Raw genomic sequence first — 13,021 nt, 5'->3', positions numbered from 1 at the left:
TATATTCCTGAAACCCGAAGATAAGGAAAAAGGACTGAACGAGCATCTGCAAATGCAGTTATGCTATGAAGCATTTGTGATTGCTTTTTGGTTTTCCTTCCGCAAGGAAAGTGATACATAATCTACTCCTTGGAGCTACAGACTAAGACTTACACTGGTTCTATACAATTAACTCTTCACAGTTAAACATCAATTCATTTTCATATTTTTGTAAAACAAACCGCTCCTCTGACATTATAATGTTGGTAACGGAGCATTTCTTGTCTGAAAACGGTTTCCTACCTGTTCTTCCAGCTCGATGAAGATAATCAACAGCAGTTCTTGGCAGATCAAAGTTGTATATATGAGTAGTGTCTGGCAGGTCAACCCCTCTGGCTGCTATATCTGTTGACACAAGAAGATAGCTTCCTCCTTGTCTGACTTCCTAAATTAAGTAAGTAGATACATCAGAAGATTTCCACTCGAAATGATTGCATACAAAAGACCAAGAGTAAATTGTCGCAAAATGGAAATTTTGGATGCTTTCCAGAGGTAAGTCGGAAATTGAAAATAGAAACTGCATTTCTGTTCAGCATTCCGTTAGAACTAATATTACTTTCGAGGAATTGAAGTTATTGAACATGATTTACTGATTCAGACCAGAAGAGAAAAGCATACAACTTACCGATAGAGAAGCTGCTCGTGAATTGAAATTCATGTCTTCTTCCAAAAGGAGGATGTCTGAATATCCCTCGTATGAAGCCTTCAGGAAATCAATTAATACTGTTGTTGATGGAGCATTTCCAGCCTTCTTTGACTTCTCAGACTGACCAAATAGATAAGAACTATATATTACTAGAATGGATAGCCCATCTATATAATTCAAAAAATGAACTTATATTATATCAACAATTACAGATTATAAGTTTTAATTTTAAGTACATCTCTAGCACTCGGTCGGTCACATATGACCCATGCCTAAACGACATCTTCATTAGAGGTTTACTTTCTGGGTAAACCGTCGATACAATTATGAACTATGTATGCTACTAAAGTTATGATTACTTCACCATGAAAAATAAAATTACAAAGAAGGATATGCAATGCAAACCTGCTCGCCGACAAAAATAATAGCAGACCGTGGCACGTCTGACTGTAATAAGGACAGCAAAGTCTCATTCCTTCTGTTTTTACAGCAAATCTGTCAAGTATGAACAGAATTAGCATCTTCGAAATTAGAACATTAAGAACATAGATGTCTCTTATGCAATGTCATGAAGACAATTGTTGAAAAAAAGTATCAAAGCAGATGTATAGATGATTTAATGACAGGTAAACCAGAAAGCAGGATGGAATGGGTTGCATATTTAAGAAATTTCTTACCACAAATCGATGCTGTAAACATGATGGCATAGGCTGAACTGGATTGACATGGACATGAATTGCATCACTCTGTAAAATACGCACATAATGTTATGCAACATGAAATCTGTATAATGTTGACACGAAACTAGAACTATATCAACAAACCTTGGTCCATTTCTGCTGTATACAGTCATGTAAAAATCGTCTGTGCTGAGGGATGGAAGCACTGGCAAAAACAGTCTGTCGGGTATTGATTGAAGTGTAGGATGTCAACAGCTTCCGAAGAGAAGCGACTTGTTTGGAACTGAACATGAAGTCAACCTAAACAAACAGCGAATATAAGGCATTGTACATTCAATAGCATTTTCAGACAACCTTGGTTAGCCTTTTGGACAATACATTACTCTACTCATATAACAACTCATCTAGCACACAAAACTACCTCATCAATTACAAGCACTCGCATCGATTCAAGCTTAATCATCTGCTTCTCAAGCATTTGGCATAAACTCCCAATCGTTGCCACCACAATAGTAGGGGGCTCCGCCTGAAACAACATTTAAGCACCGAATAAAGCACATTACTAAAATACAATATTTCTTCGTAACATAATACAACTGCAGAAAACCTAAATCATTGCAAACATGTAAAACGAAACTAAAATGCAGCACCTTTAACCAACTCTTGTGCCTGGTCAACATTCCCCCATCTAAAAGAGCCATAACAGTACACGATTTCTGCTCCAATTCGCCTTCCTTAGGCTTCGTGGCCAACATCCTAGCAACCTTCGTAACCTTGCTTAGAAAACACACGTAAATTCATCTTCTTAAACTCACTTAAACAAAATAATCAAACATTACACCATACTAAGTGCAAATTACAGCCATTTTTTAATCAGTACCAGAGAACTTAACACCAAAAGACTTACTTGCATCCCAAGTTCCCTAGTGGGAACCACAACGAGAGCTTGAACAGCCGATCTCCGAGTGTTCACAGCAGAAAATATCAAAAGCAGGTACGTCAGCGTTTTCCCAGAACCTGTCTAATTACCAGAAGTCACATAACAAGATTCAAACTTGGATTCAAAAACACACCTATGACACCAAAGGGTCTACGAATTTTGACCTGCGCGTGAAGTATGCAGTCGCGGCCGGAAAACAGAGTCGGCAGAGCCTGCCGCTGTACGGGCGTCGGAACGACGAACCCCAAGTCCTCCATTCTTTTGAGCACGTGGTCGGGCACGTGGGGTTGGCAAATGCGGCGGAGAGCGAGCGGTTCTTGTTCGGAGTCGGCGTCGGTGGCGATAAGGGGAGTGTTGATGATGGCCTGTAATGGCCGACAATTGGATACGAAGTCGTTGGAGGAGAAAAGCCTGGGGTTAGGGTTTAGGGATTCAAAGTGGAAATGGGCATGGCGAGACTTTTGAGTTTGAAGAGGGAGTGGAAGATGGAGCAGCTGAGTAGCTGAGAGTGTAGCCATTGACGGAGACTCAGTGAGTCACTGACTCGGTTCGGTCTCTCTCTCTTTGTGGCCGGCCGATTATAGAGGGAAAATAACGTCTATAAGCACCGAAATGCAACGGCGTCGTATCCTGTGTTTGGACGGTGTGCGGTTGGAGTTGTTGGACGGTCAATACAATGGCGAGCTATTACCCTCCAAACAAATGGACCTTTGCATTAAGGCCCTCACACTTATTGTATTTCTTTCATAGTCCTTTCAACTTTCAAATTTTCATTCTCTCACTGACAAAATAGCATATATATCATTCAAGTCATCTAGATTAGTTATTTGAGCAAATGTTAGTTTGAAATTTAGAAGGGATTAACAAGTCATCCAAATTAGCTTTATAGAGTCTTTCAAAAGCTTATTATTTTAGGAAAATTGTATTTCTAAGTTAAAGTCATGAAATTTCATTTGATGCTAGGTGAGATGGCACTTAATTATCGGTCTCAATGGTAAATCTTCTATATAAAAGTTGAAGTATGTTAGCAATTGTCTTTACTTGCCCACGCTACTTTTGGTCTAGTTATTTGTTCAAATTGAAATACAAAATTTGATAAAATAAATCGAAGCATTCATTTGAGACCGATAATCAATTGCCATTGAAGATGGTCTAAACACTTTGAAATTCAAGTAGTTCATGTTCTTGATAAGTGTTTTTTAAAGAATCAGTTGACATATACCTTAAAAAAAACCTCATACAAGCAAGAAATACTTTAAAAAATTTTAGTTTTTTGGTAAGAAAATTGCAAAAATAGTGGTTTTGTTAGCAAACTTTCCCTTGCACAACAATAAACCAAAACAAAAGGAGTAAATGATAAATAGAGAATATAGAGATTGACTATATATTATTGAAATCAAGTATTTGGTTGATTGATTCCATCAAACCAGAGCGTGTGAATCGGTGTTTAGCTTTGCCGCTGCGTTTTCTGATCCTTTTTCATTTTTCTCCTCCCTAAAATTCTTTACTTTGACCCTTTACTCTTTCCTTCCCCACCAACACTTTTTCTAGGGTTCCCTTTCTTCTTCCTCCTCACAACAGTCCCCCCATCTCCTCCATTAAAATCACTCTCCCTCAGTCCCTCTGCACCTCTCTGTCTCCCTCCGCATTGCTCAAAAATGGCGTCTTTCGCTCCCTCTTCTTCTCTTAATCCAAAACCCATCTCAGCTCCCCCGTCTTCCTCCACGGATCTTCTCGACGACTCGTATGAAGACTGCTGCAGCATCTGCCTCGAGCCGTTCAACTGCGACGACCCGGGCACTGTATGATTCTTCAAAACCTGAAAAGCTTTTGAATTTTTGTACAACTCAGTGTTTTGTGCGTACCCAACTGACAGTATTTACTGGGTCAGTCTCGTAATGCTGATTGTGATTGCTAATGTAAATGGTCGAAATCGGTTTTGACAGTCTGATTTCGAGTTCTTATGTTTTTGCAGTTTCTCTTGTTTTGGTAGCCGAAACGGACTGTGATCTACGGTCAATTCTGATAATTGGTTTCTTTAGCTAGTTTTTGGGGTTCTTTCAGTGTCTGGGAAACTTGGCTGATGGAAAAACAATGTAATCTTGTGTTTGATTAATGTATATTGTTATCATAAAGCATGATGATTCATTGAAGTATATCCTTTATTAATACAATCTTTCGGTTTCCTTGGTCGGATTTGACGGAAATGAACGGGTGGGAATGCGCAAAGATTTAGAATGCAAGTGTTTTTGAGAACCAAGTTGGACTTCCATCTTTTTCTCTATATGTTTTTGAAATATAAGAGAAGTTTCTGCGATTAAGAGGATCTGCAGTGATGGTTGTGATCATGCTAAAGTTATTTCGCAAAAACTAGATATCTTTTATTTGCTGTTGTACCAGATCTCTATAGCACATAATGGATAGTAAACAGCCCTTGTTGTGAAATATGTCCTGTCTGCGAGTATTGCACTCATAGATTCAGACGTTTATCTGAGTGTTTAACCCTGAAAATTTATCCTTGTTTCAGATAACCAGCTGCAAACACGAATATCATCTTCACTGTATATTAGAATGGTAACCCCACTTTATATATAGGTTATGTCTTTTATATGGCCAAATGATACATTACTTCCATCCTCCACGGTCTACAAAGAAGTATTAATCTTGATATTCTTAATTGTAATTTATTGTTTCTTAATTGTAAATGGTTTTTTTCTTATTAATCTTGATATTCTTTTAGGTCACAAAGAAGTAAAGAATGCCCAATTTGTTGGCAGTCATTTTCCCTGAAGGATCCTGCTTTGTATGTAACTTTCTCGAGTTCATGCATGTGCTACTTCTTGATTGCTTTCCGTTATGTTTCAATTATTTTTTTATTTTCTGTGTAGCCAAGAGCTTCTAGCTGCTATACAAAATGAGAAGAACTCAAGGTCAAGAAAAACATCTTCCATGGCACCCCAAACATATCATTCATATGAGGATTTTGATGCTGAGCACGTGAGTTTTTATAATAAATTTTGTATACTTAATTTTTCTTGCTGGTAACGGGACTTTCATTGACAGCAAACTTGAACTTTTCAGGAATCTTTCTCAGATGACTCCGATTTGGACGAACGCATCATGCAGCATCTTGCTGCTGCTTCTAGCAGAGCTCATTATGCTCGCAGAAGGGAAAGACAGAGATCATCTGGGCTAGGTCCTTCCCGTGTTTTTGTTTTTTCCAATCATGAAAGTGTGCCTGGTTTCCAGCAAACATACCCAACTTCTCCAGAAGATTCGCCAACTTCTCAAAGGCCATCTATTATTCAATCTCCATTGTCTTTTATTTGCAGCACTGCTGCCAATAGTGATATCCGTTGCATGCCGAGGTTTGCACCTAAGGCCAAAAGTTATTCCCTAATGTGGACGCACATAAATTTTATTTTATTCTAATACATACACAAGAAGCAGATATATGTTACTGCCTTGTGCTGATCACCTGGAATGTAGTTTGCAATATAGTATGAAGTGCATAGATAGAAGGTGTTATCTCATGGCACATGAATATGATTTAAGCTTGTTTCGTCATCTTTGTTGTCTATAGTATTCATCTCTTCTTTTTATCTTCTGGTGGCTTACTATTTCTTGGTCATTCCAGAGTTATTTATGGCCGGCCATCACCAGATGGTCCACACAGACCAAGCTCATCCGAGACTATCAATTTCCCTGATTCTATCAAATCCAAGTTGTCTGCTGCCTCAGCCAGGTAGAAATGCTACTGCTATACTTCACTTCGAAGTTGATGTTGACTCCTTTCTTATACACATGTTTGAAAATTGTGAAAGATACAAAGAGTCAATCTCAAGAAGCACTCGAGGCTTTAGGGAAAAGCTACTTGCTCGTAACAACTCAGTCAAGGAGATGACCAAAGGGGTTCAACGTGAGATGAGTGCAGGAATTGCTGGTGTTGCAAGAATGTTTGAGCGCCTCGACCTTACTCCAAAGAGACCTGGAGCCCCTTCTCCTGTTTCTGGCCATAGCGGAGGAGAAACTTCAAACTTTTCCTTCAAGGGAAAAGGTGTGCTAGAGAATGTTATTATTCATTCTTGTAGTAACAGTGGGAGAGTTGCTGATGAAAGTTCAGATGCACCTTCACGTCAAAGCTGCTACAGCAGGCCGAGTTGAAGTCTTCTGCACAGGTTCTATAAATTGACGTTTTGTAACATTTTTCTATTGACTAATTGCTGCTAATAATATTGAAAGATGAAACTACGTTTCAAAATATAGAAGCAAAAATCATTTCATTCGTCCAGCTTTATTTCCCCTTGTTTAATGTGTAAAGCAACACCTAACAAAAACCTGCTTTGCTACAGAGCGGACACTGATGCCGTATGGAGTTTGGATTTGGCTCATCTCCAAATCGTTTGTGTTTTACCTCTCAAGCATAAGGAATGTGTTTTACCTTTCAAGCATTAGGCACCACAGCAAGTGACGTTATTTGAAGAGCCACAGGCTGCTGGTTCGTTTTGCGTCCTGCTCATTGCCTATTTATGTAGTGTGATGATGAGTTATTTGCCCTCCCCCTTCACATTTTCCCTTCCTTTGTAGCTTAGTAATTAGTATTAAGTGGATTCTGGGGGAATTCCTACTACCTAACAGTTGTCTCAACTGTTTAAACTTACTTAATATACATGTCCTGCGTTTATTTTTTCGTTAGTCCTGAAGCTACCAATATAATTAGTTAAGTGATTTGGATAGCACAACAGAGCACTGCCCAACGCCCGCGCAACTCCCATCATACAAAATGAGCTTAACGATCGATTATGAAACCCTTGTCATGAGAGGATGAACCGAAAGAGCTATACGGCAAATGTGGGCGCAACGAACCAGCGAAAACTTACCTGGAGGATAAACTAGGAATGCATGAAAAAAATAAACAGCAATTGGACTGGAGAATGTGATTGCATCATATGGTAGGGGTCTCGGGTCCAATATGAACTAGGAAACAAAGGTAGAGATGCTAATGGCCGGAAATGTCCCATTCCTAAAACCATAACATCCGAAAACTTCATGCCAAAACTCGGCCTTCATAACCTTATTAACAAACAAAACTCAACAGAACTCCAACAGAATTCAGTTATTGAGGATAGAAATGGATGACAGGTCTCATCATGGATCAAGCACCGTGTAAATTGTCACAAGAACTATAAAAACTAGATCTGCCCCAAAATGACGTCCCCGCCAGAAACCTTGAAGTCTGATGGCACTTCCTCCACATTTAGAGTTTTCACCTTCCCGTCGACCACATATGCTGACCATCTGCATAAAGAGAGCAAAACTTTCTTCAAAACTGAAATTTTTATGGCTATAGTAAGATAGATTGTGGATAAAACCGAGGGCGGGTGACCCTTAAAATTATTGGGAAAAAAGGGAGGATGGGGTAAATGGACTAAAGAACAGTCCATGGATAAAAAACCGCGTCCAATGCAAAATCCAGATACCCATGTAGGTTTTATTCAATAAATTCCCTTTTGTTTCTCCAAAACACTCAATTACAAAAATGTAAACAAATACAACCGATGGTGATTATACCTTTGAGAGCGATGTCCAAGCAAAGCACCACTGAGATCTTTATCCAATTCCAAGCTTTTGTGGAAGCTCCCATCGAAGTCCCCATAGAACTCAATCTATTTAGCCAAATTTCAAAAAGTAAAAAAAGATGTGGCAATAATTTACATTCAAACAATAAAGCACTGTTGCTAAACTTTGAAGGAATTGCCAAATGCGATTTTTATTATGTACAAGCAGACGGAGTTATCAAGCTGAACCTACTTGAGTTGAGACTAACATAGCAATTTAGAAAAGAAAAATTCACAAACATAAAAACCTCGATTGTTCTCCAAGTAGTTAGCCTCGAGACTGACTTGTGAACTCTTATAGGCTATAGCCGCTTATTACAAGGAGTTAAAATTTAGAATGTAGTTTTAGAACTGATGATCCAGACATCCATCTATCTACTTTTGGCTCCAAATTCAAGTCACTAAGAGCGGCGCAATCTACAAAGTTACTTATTTCCGAAAATCAGAAGAAGGCACTTAATAAAGGGAACACTTACAGCTTCTTTGGCTTCGAGTTTGCTTGCCCAGCCATTCATAACATATGGATCATTCACAGCTACACAAATCACAGAATCAACCCCTTTGGCCTTAAACTTATCAATCTGGTTCTTGTAACTAGGGACGTGTTGCACAGAACAAACGCCGGTGAAGGCGCCCTGACATATTGAAAACAAAATACCCGCTTAAATTCCTCTTCTAGGAACTCACAAAATTCATAAATTCAATGCTTTTGATTCATAATTTACTCAATTTTTCAGTGTTTTACTGACCCTAAATTTGGCATTTCTCACTAAAATATTAAATTACATCAAACCCATGATATAAACAGAGAGATTAACTTACAGGGAGCCCAAAGATGACGACTTTCTTGCCCTGAAAACACAAATTTCACAAAATTTTCAGCCTTCAAAATCTTGAAATTTTCCTGAAACCAGAATGTTAAAAGAAAAATTAAACACATAAATGAAAAATGAAACCTTGAAAATGTCTTTGAGAGGAGTGGTGGCGAAGTTGGAGGATACGCCTTCGTCCCAGGTGCGAGCTTTCTGGAGGGAAACATTGGTTGCGGCGGAGACTAGGTCGGTCCCGACTGCAGCGGCCGCGTAGGCTCTTGATTGAGCTCCGATTTGGAAGCCTCCCACCACTGATTTCATTGCGTAGAAGCTCGTTCGCTTCAGAAGTGTGGACGCCATTGCTGAGCGCTGAGCAGTTGAGTCGCCTCACTGAATTCGTTTCGCTTTGTTGGTAAGTTGTTCCACAATTGGAGGAAGGAATCGTCTACGCGGATGGAATGGTGACCTATCAGAGGGCAGGGCCCCAAGTTTACGGTCTGTACGGTCTTACTCACTTGGGCCTCGCGTCTGGATCTTTCATGGGCCGAAACATAATCCGACGCCATTTTGTTCTTGGGAATGGGTAGTGATTTTTATTCTGCCTCCCATGTTCTCCTTTTCACTCCTAGGTTTGTTTCTGTCCGTCTATTTTGCCTTGAGTTTGCAAACCTTAAAGTTGAAACAAAAGGTAAATTACATTTTACCGTTTCAGGTTTTGGGTTATTGCAATTACTTATAATATCTTTAAAATATTTTAATTTCATACATTTACTTATCATTTTATTTCAATTTCATACATCCGTTAGAAAATCCGTTAAGTGATGACGTGGCAAATATGAAATCCATATTTGTGCTGACGAGACTGCCAAATTTGTGCCACGTGGCAAAAATAATAAATTTTTTATGCATTTAAAATATAATAATTTACCCTATTTAAAATAAAAAAAAAAAAAAAAAACAAACAAACAAAAACCCACCCACCCCCACCTCCCCTGCAACCCCCAAACAACCCTCCCTCCCTCCCTTCTCTCCACGGCCAACGCCCAAAATGCGAACCCGGATCAGGAAACCCGGTTTGCCATAAGCTATTGTTTGAGCCATCGCTTACGCTGCTGTCTCTCCAGAGAAGATGACAGAGTTTCTTGATCTGGATGAGAGCTTGGTGCATGCACAGGCCAACCCACTACCAGAGAAGTTCGATTTCATAGTGTAGCCAAGGATCGACGAAATCGAGAGGCCGTTTGATCCTATTCTTCCCCGTGCTCATCTAGGTTCAAGATTGCGAATTTTTTTTTTTTTTTGGGTTTTTGGATGGGGTGGGGGTTGCGGGGGCGTCGGCCGTGGAGAGAGAAGGGAGGGAGGGTTGGGGGGGATGGGAAGATGGGTTTTTGGACTTTTTGTTTTTTTTTTATTTTTTATAAACAAATTATTATATTTTAAATGCAATTGAGGGGGGGGGGGGGGTAAAATGTAATTTACCCTATATAAAAAAGGAGAGAAGTCATTCAGTACTACGGTATAAAAATAATAAATAAGAGATCTTAGATTCAATTTTCTTCAAAGGTAAACTTGAAATACATTATTTCTAGCCTGAATTAGCCCACTCCCCCACTCCTTAGACTATCTCCAACAATGGGCTAAATGCCAAATTTCCCCTCCTAAACCCACTCCAACCCAAGCTAAATCTTTGGGCTAAAAGCCAAATGCCAAAGCTGGGCCAAATTCGCACCCTCCCCTCCCCTCCCCCATGCGAGTGGACTCGCGGGCAATTGGGCCACTCTCCAACGCGCCCACGCTATGGGCTTGCAGACATTGCCCGACAAGGGTGGGCCCCTCTGTCATAGGTTGTCGCCCACCCAAAAAAAACCCCAACGGCTCTATTTTTAAACCAAGGGTTGAGATCTAAGGACTGTTGGTTAATCCAACGGTCCAGATTCAAATTTAATTTTTTTAGAATATGTTATTTTAAAATACATTGAATCCAACGGCTGAGATCAAATATAATCGATGGGCTTGCAGACATTGCTTGACAGGGGTGGGCCCCTCTGTCATAGGTTGTCGGCCACCCAAAAAAAAAACCCCAACAACTCTATTTTTAAACCAAGGGCTAAGATCTAAGGACCGTTGGTTGATCCAACGGTCCAGATTCAAATTTAATTTTTTTAGAATATGTTATTTTAAAATACATTGAATCCAACGGCTGAAATCGAATATAATCAAATCTAACGGTAAAAAAAAAGATCTAAAATCCAATAGCTAAAATAATTTAAAAAAATTATTTAACTCAAAATTCACCCAAAAACTTTATAAATACCTATGTATTTGTTCAAACATCCACACAAAACTCAATTTTCTTCTACAATTCTTCCAATCTATCTTTCTACCATTTCTTTCCATTTCCAAATTGTTCAACATGGCAAGAGAGCATATTAGATGTGACATCCCACATCGCCCAGGGGAGTGATCCTTAAATGTATATTCCCATCCTTACCTATCGCGAGGCCTTTTGGGAGCTCACTGGCTTCGGGTTCCGTAGGAACTCCGAAGTTAAGCGAGAAGGAGGCTAGAGCAATCCCATGATGGGTGACCCACTGGGAAGTTGCTCGTGAGTTCCCAAAAACAAAACCGTGAGGGAATGGTAAGCCCAAAGCGGACAATATCGTGCTACGGTAGTGGAGTCGGGCCTGGGAAGTGATCTATCCCGGGCCGGGATGTGACAATTTGGTATCAGAGCCAATCCTTGGCCGGAAATGTGCCGACGAGGACGTCGGGCCCCTAAGGGGGGTGGATTGTGACATCCCACATCGCCCAGGGGAATGATCCTTATATGTATATTCTCATCCTTACCTAGCGCGAGGCCTTTTGGGAGCTCACTGGCTTCGGGTTCCGTAGGAACTCCGAAGTTAAGCGAGAAGGGGGCTAGAGCAATCCCATGATAGGTGACCCACTAGGAAGTTGCTCGTGAGTTCCCAAAAACAAAACCATGAGGGAATGGTAAGCCCAAAGCGGACAATATCGTGCTACGGTAGTGGAGTCGGGCCCGGGAAATGGTCCCGCCCGGGCCGGGATGTGACATTAGAGGTCGTAATTGGACCTGCGAGGAAGATGTTGCTTTATGCTTGGCATGAGTTTCTGTTAGTGAATATGGTGTAGTTGGCACAAATCAAAATAAGAAAGTTTTGTGGGATAAAATCATTGCAAACTTTCAAGAAAATTGCAATGGTGGCGGAATGGGTGGTGAATTGAAAGTTGAAGGCTTGCTTTGTGGAAAATTTAGTGATTTTTCAATATTTATCATAATTTAAATATTTTTAGATTAAAATGTTCATAAAATTAATTTACGATAGTCTACATATTTATTTAAAAAAAAATTATTTGAAGGAAAAAAATAGCCTAAGTTCATTCTTTAATAATCCTGGGCTAAAATTTTAGGCCAGAACGGTTGGAGCAGAAAAGTTGTTTCTAAGCTAAAAGCTAAATTTTTCAGGCTAAAAAATTTGGCTTTTAGCCTAACCATTGGAGATGATCTTAGTGTAGATAATATTGTTTGTTCAAAAAAATAAAAAAAATAAAAAATAAAAAAACAAAAGAGGAGAGGAAGAGTGCAAGAAAATCACTATCATTGGGTATTTTTTCGGTCGAAATGTCCTTTCAATTAGAATAATTCATTTTCAAGTTTGGATTAAAATAATTTATTTTTTGAGTTTGTATTTTAACCAAGAAAATATTTAGATCCTCACATGTAAAAAGTCGTTCATTCTTGTAAACAAATCATAGTTTGCTATATGCAAGGGCTAATCTATTCATGGACCCCGTTGGTCTCGAAACAACCTAGAAGTCCAAAGAAGCACCTATGAGGACCTTTGAGGACCACCAACGGTCCAGACAGGTGGTGGAAGAGAATGGTTGTGCAAAAGTTTTGCAATAGAAATTTTGAACCAAGAAGAAGGATTTAATTTCAGACGAAGAGGAATACAGAGAAGATCATCATGGCTTTGTTTTTCTTGGACCTTGGTTCCAACAAAGAAGAAAGACGCTCTCTCCATTTCCCACGTGGCCAACTCCTCATTTTTTTTTAATTGTTGTTCAATCAGGTTGTGTCACATAACATTTTAATTAATAGAAGAATGATGTATAACTCAATCGATACTTTTTAAACCACATATTTGACACCGTTATTTTCTTTTAATTCACTATAAATTCATACGACTCAAAAAAATATTTCATAAAGTACCTTATTTAGGATCACCTGATGCTAGAATCTTAGATCCGCCATTGGCATACAG

General features: G+C 39.4%; 3 protein-coding genes across 5 annotated transcripts; 1 reads left to right on the top strand and 2 right to left on the bottom strand.

Annotated features, from left to right (window-relative positions):
- Positions 1-35: 35 nt before the first annotated feature.
- Positions 36-2,907, bottom strand: LOC137731276 (DEAD-box ATP-dependent RNA helicase 58, chloroplastic). Of its 2 annotated transcripts, none has more exons than XM_068470374.1 (9): positions 2,470-2,907; positions 2,273-2,386; positions 2,016-2,138; positions 1,787-1,891; positions 1,510-1,665; positions 1,363-1,431; positions 1,091-1,180; positions 665-805; positions 36-424 (listed from the first exon to the last, which is right to left on the bottom strand). In XM_068470374.1, the coding sequence occupies exons 1-9, from the start codon at positions 2,821-2,823 to the stop codon at positions 161-163; spliced, it is 1,416 nt and encodes a 471-aa protein (XP_068326475.1). In that variant the 5' UTR covers positions 2,824-2,907; the 3' UTR covers positions 36-160. The 2 variants fall into 2 exon arrangements, with proteins under 2 accessions (XP_068326475.1, XP_068326476.1); XM_068470375.1 differs by having other exon boundaries at positions 2,273-2,382; positions 2,470-2,594.
- An 823-nt stretch (positions 2,908-3,730) lies between these two features.
- Positions 3,731-7,000, top strand: LOC137731925 (E3 ubiquitin-protein ligase RHF1A-like). Of its 2 annotated transcripts, XM_068471187.1 has the most exons (8): positions 3,731-4,107; positions 4,833-4,879; positions 5,046-5,108; positions 5,194-5,302; positions 5,387-5,673; positions 5,943-6,050; positions 6,130-6,483; positions 6,658-7,000. In XM_068471187.1, exons 1-7 carry the CDS (start codon positions 3,964-3,966, stop codon positions 6,467-6,469), a joined length of 1,098 nt encoding a protein of 365 aa, XP_068327288.1. In that variant the 5' UTR covers positions 3,731-3,963; the 3' UTR covers positions 6,470-6,483; positions 6,658-7,000. The 2 variants fall into 2 exon arrangements, with proteins under 2 accessions (XP_068327288.1, XP_068327289.1); XM_068471188.1 differs by lacking the exon at positions 4,833-4,879.
- Positions 7,001-7,227: 227 nt separating this feature from the next.
- On the bottom strand, positions 7,228-9,175 carry LOC137731194 (peroxiredoxin-2F, mitochondrial-like). The gene is made up of 5 exons (XM_068470296.1): positions 8,880-9,175; positions 8,746-8,775; positions 8,400-8,558; positions 7,877-7,971; positions 7,228-7,603 (listed from the first exon to the last, which is right to left on the bottom strand). The coding sequence occupies exons 1-5, from the start codon at positions 9,093-9,095 to the stop codon at positions 7,498-7,500; spliced, it is 606 nt and encodes a 201-aa protein (XP_068326397.1). The 5' UTR covers positions 9,096-9,175; the 3' UTR covers positions 7,228-7,497.
- Between the last annotated feature and the right edge of the window lie 3,846 nt (positions 9,176-13,021).

Source organism: Pyrus communis, chromosome 4, assembly GCF_963583255.1.
Source record: "Pyrus communis chromosome 4, drPyrComm1.1, whole genome shotgun sequence".
Lineage (NCBI taxonomy): Eukaryota > Viridiplantae > Streptophyta > Magnoliopsida > Rosales > Rosaceae > Pyrus > Pyrus communis.
The sequence above is the reverse complement of the archived record's forward strand: the minus strand, read 5'-3'. Positions and strand labels throughout refer to the sequence as shown.

Coding starts and splice junctions, on each gene's coding strand:
- LOC137731276 (XM_068470374.1), bottom strand. CDS start 2,823: ATGGCTACACTCTCAGCTACTCAGCTGCTCCATCTTCCACTCCCTCTT. Junction 2,387..2,469: donor ACTGCATACTTCACGCGCAG/GTCAAAATTCGT, acceptor TCTGGTAATTAG/ACAGGTTCTGGGAAAACGCT. Junction 806..1,090: donor TTATTTTTGTCGGCGAGCAG/GTTTGCATTGCA, acceptor CTATTTGGTCAG/TCTGAGAAGTCAAAGAAGGC.
- LOC137731925 (XM_068471187.1), top strand. CDS start 3,964: ATGGCGTCTTTCGCTCCCTCTTCTTCTCTTAATCCAAAACCCATCTCA. Junction 5,109..5,193: donor TCCCTGAAGGATCCTGCTTT/GTATGTAACTTT, acceptor TTTTCTGTGTAG/CCAAGAGCTTCTAGCTGCTA. Junction 5,303..5,386: donor AGGATTTTGATGCTGAGCAC/GTGAGTTTTTAT, acceptor TGAACTTTTCAG/GAATCTTTCTCAGATGACTC.
- LOC137731194 (XM_068470296.1), bottom strand. CDS start 9,095: ATGGCGTCCACACTTCTGAAGCGAACGAGCTTCTACGCAATGAAATCA. Junction 7,972..8,399: donor AACTCGAAGCCAAAGAAGCT/GTAAGTGTTCCC, acceptor TTGGCTAAATAG/ATTGAGTTCTATGGGGACTT. Junction 7,604..7,876: donor CTTGGACATCGCTCTCAAAG/GTATAATCACCA, acceptor CTCTTTATGCAG/ATGGTCAGCATATGTGGTCG.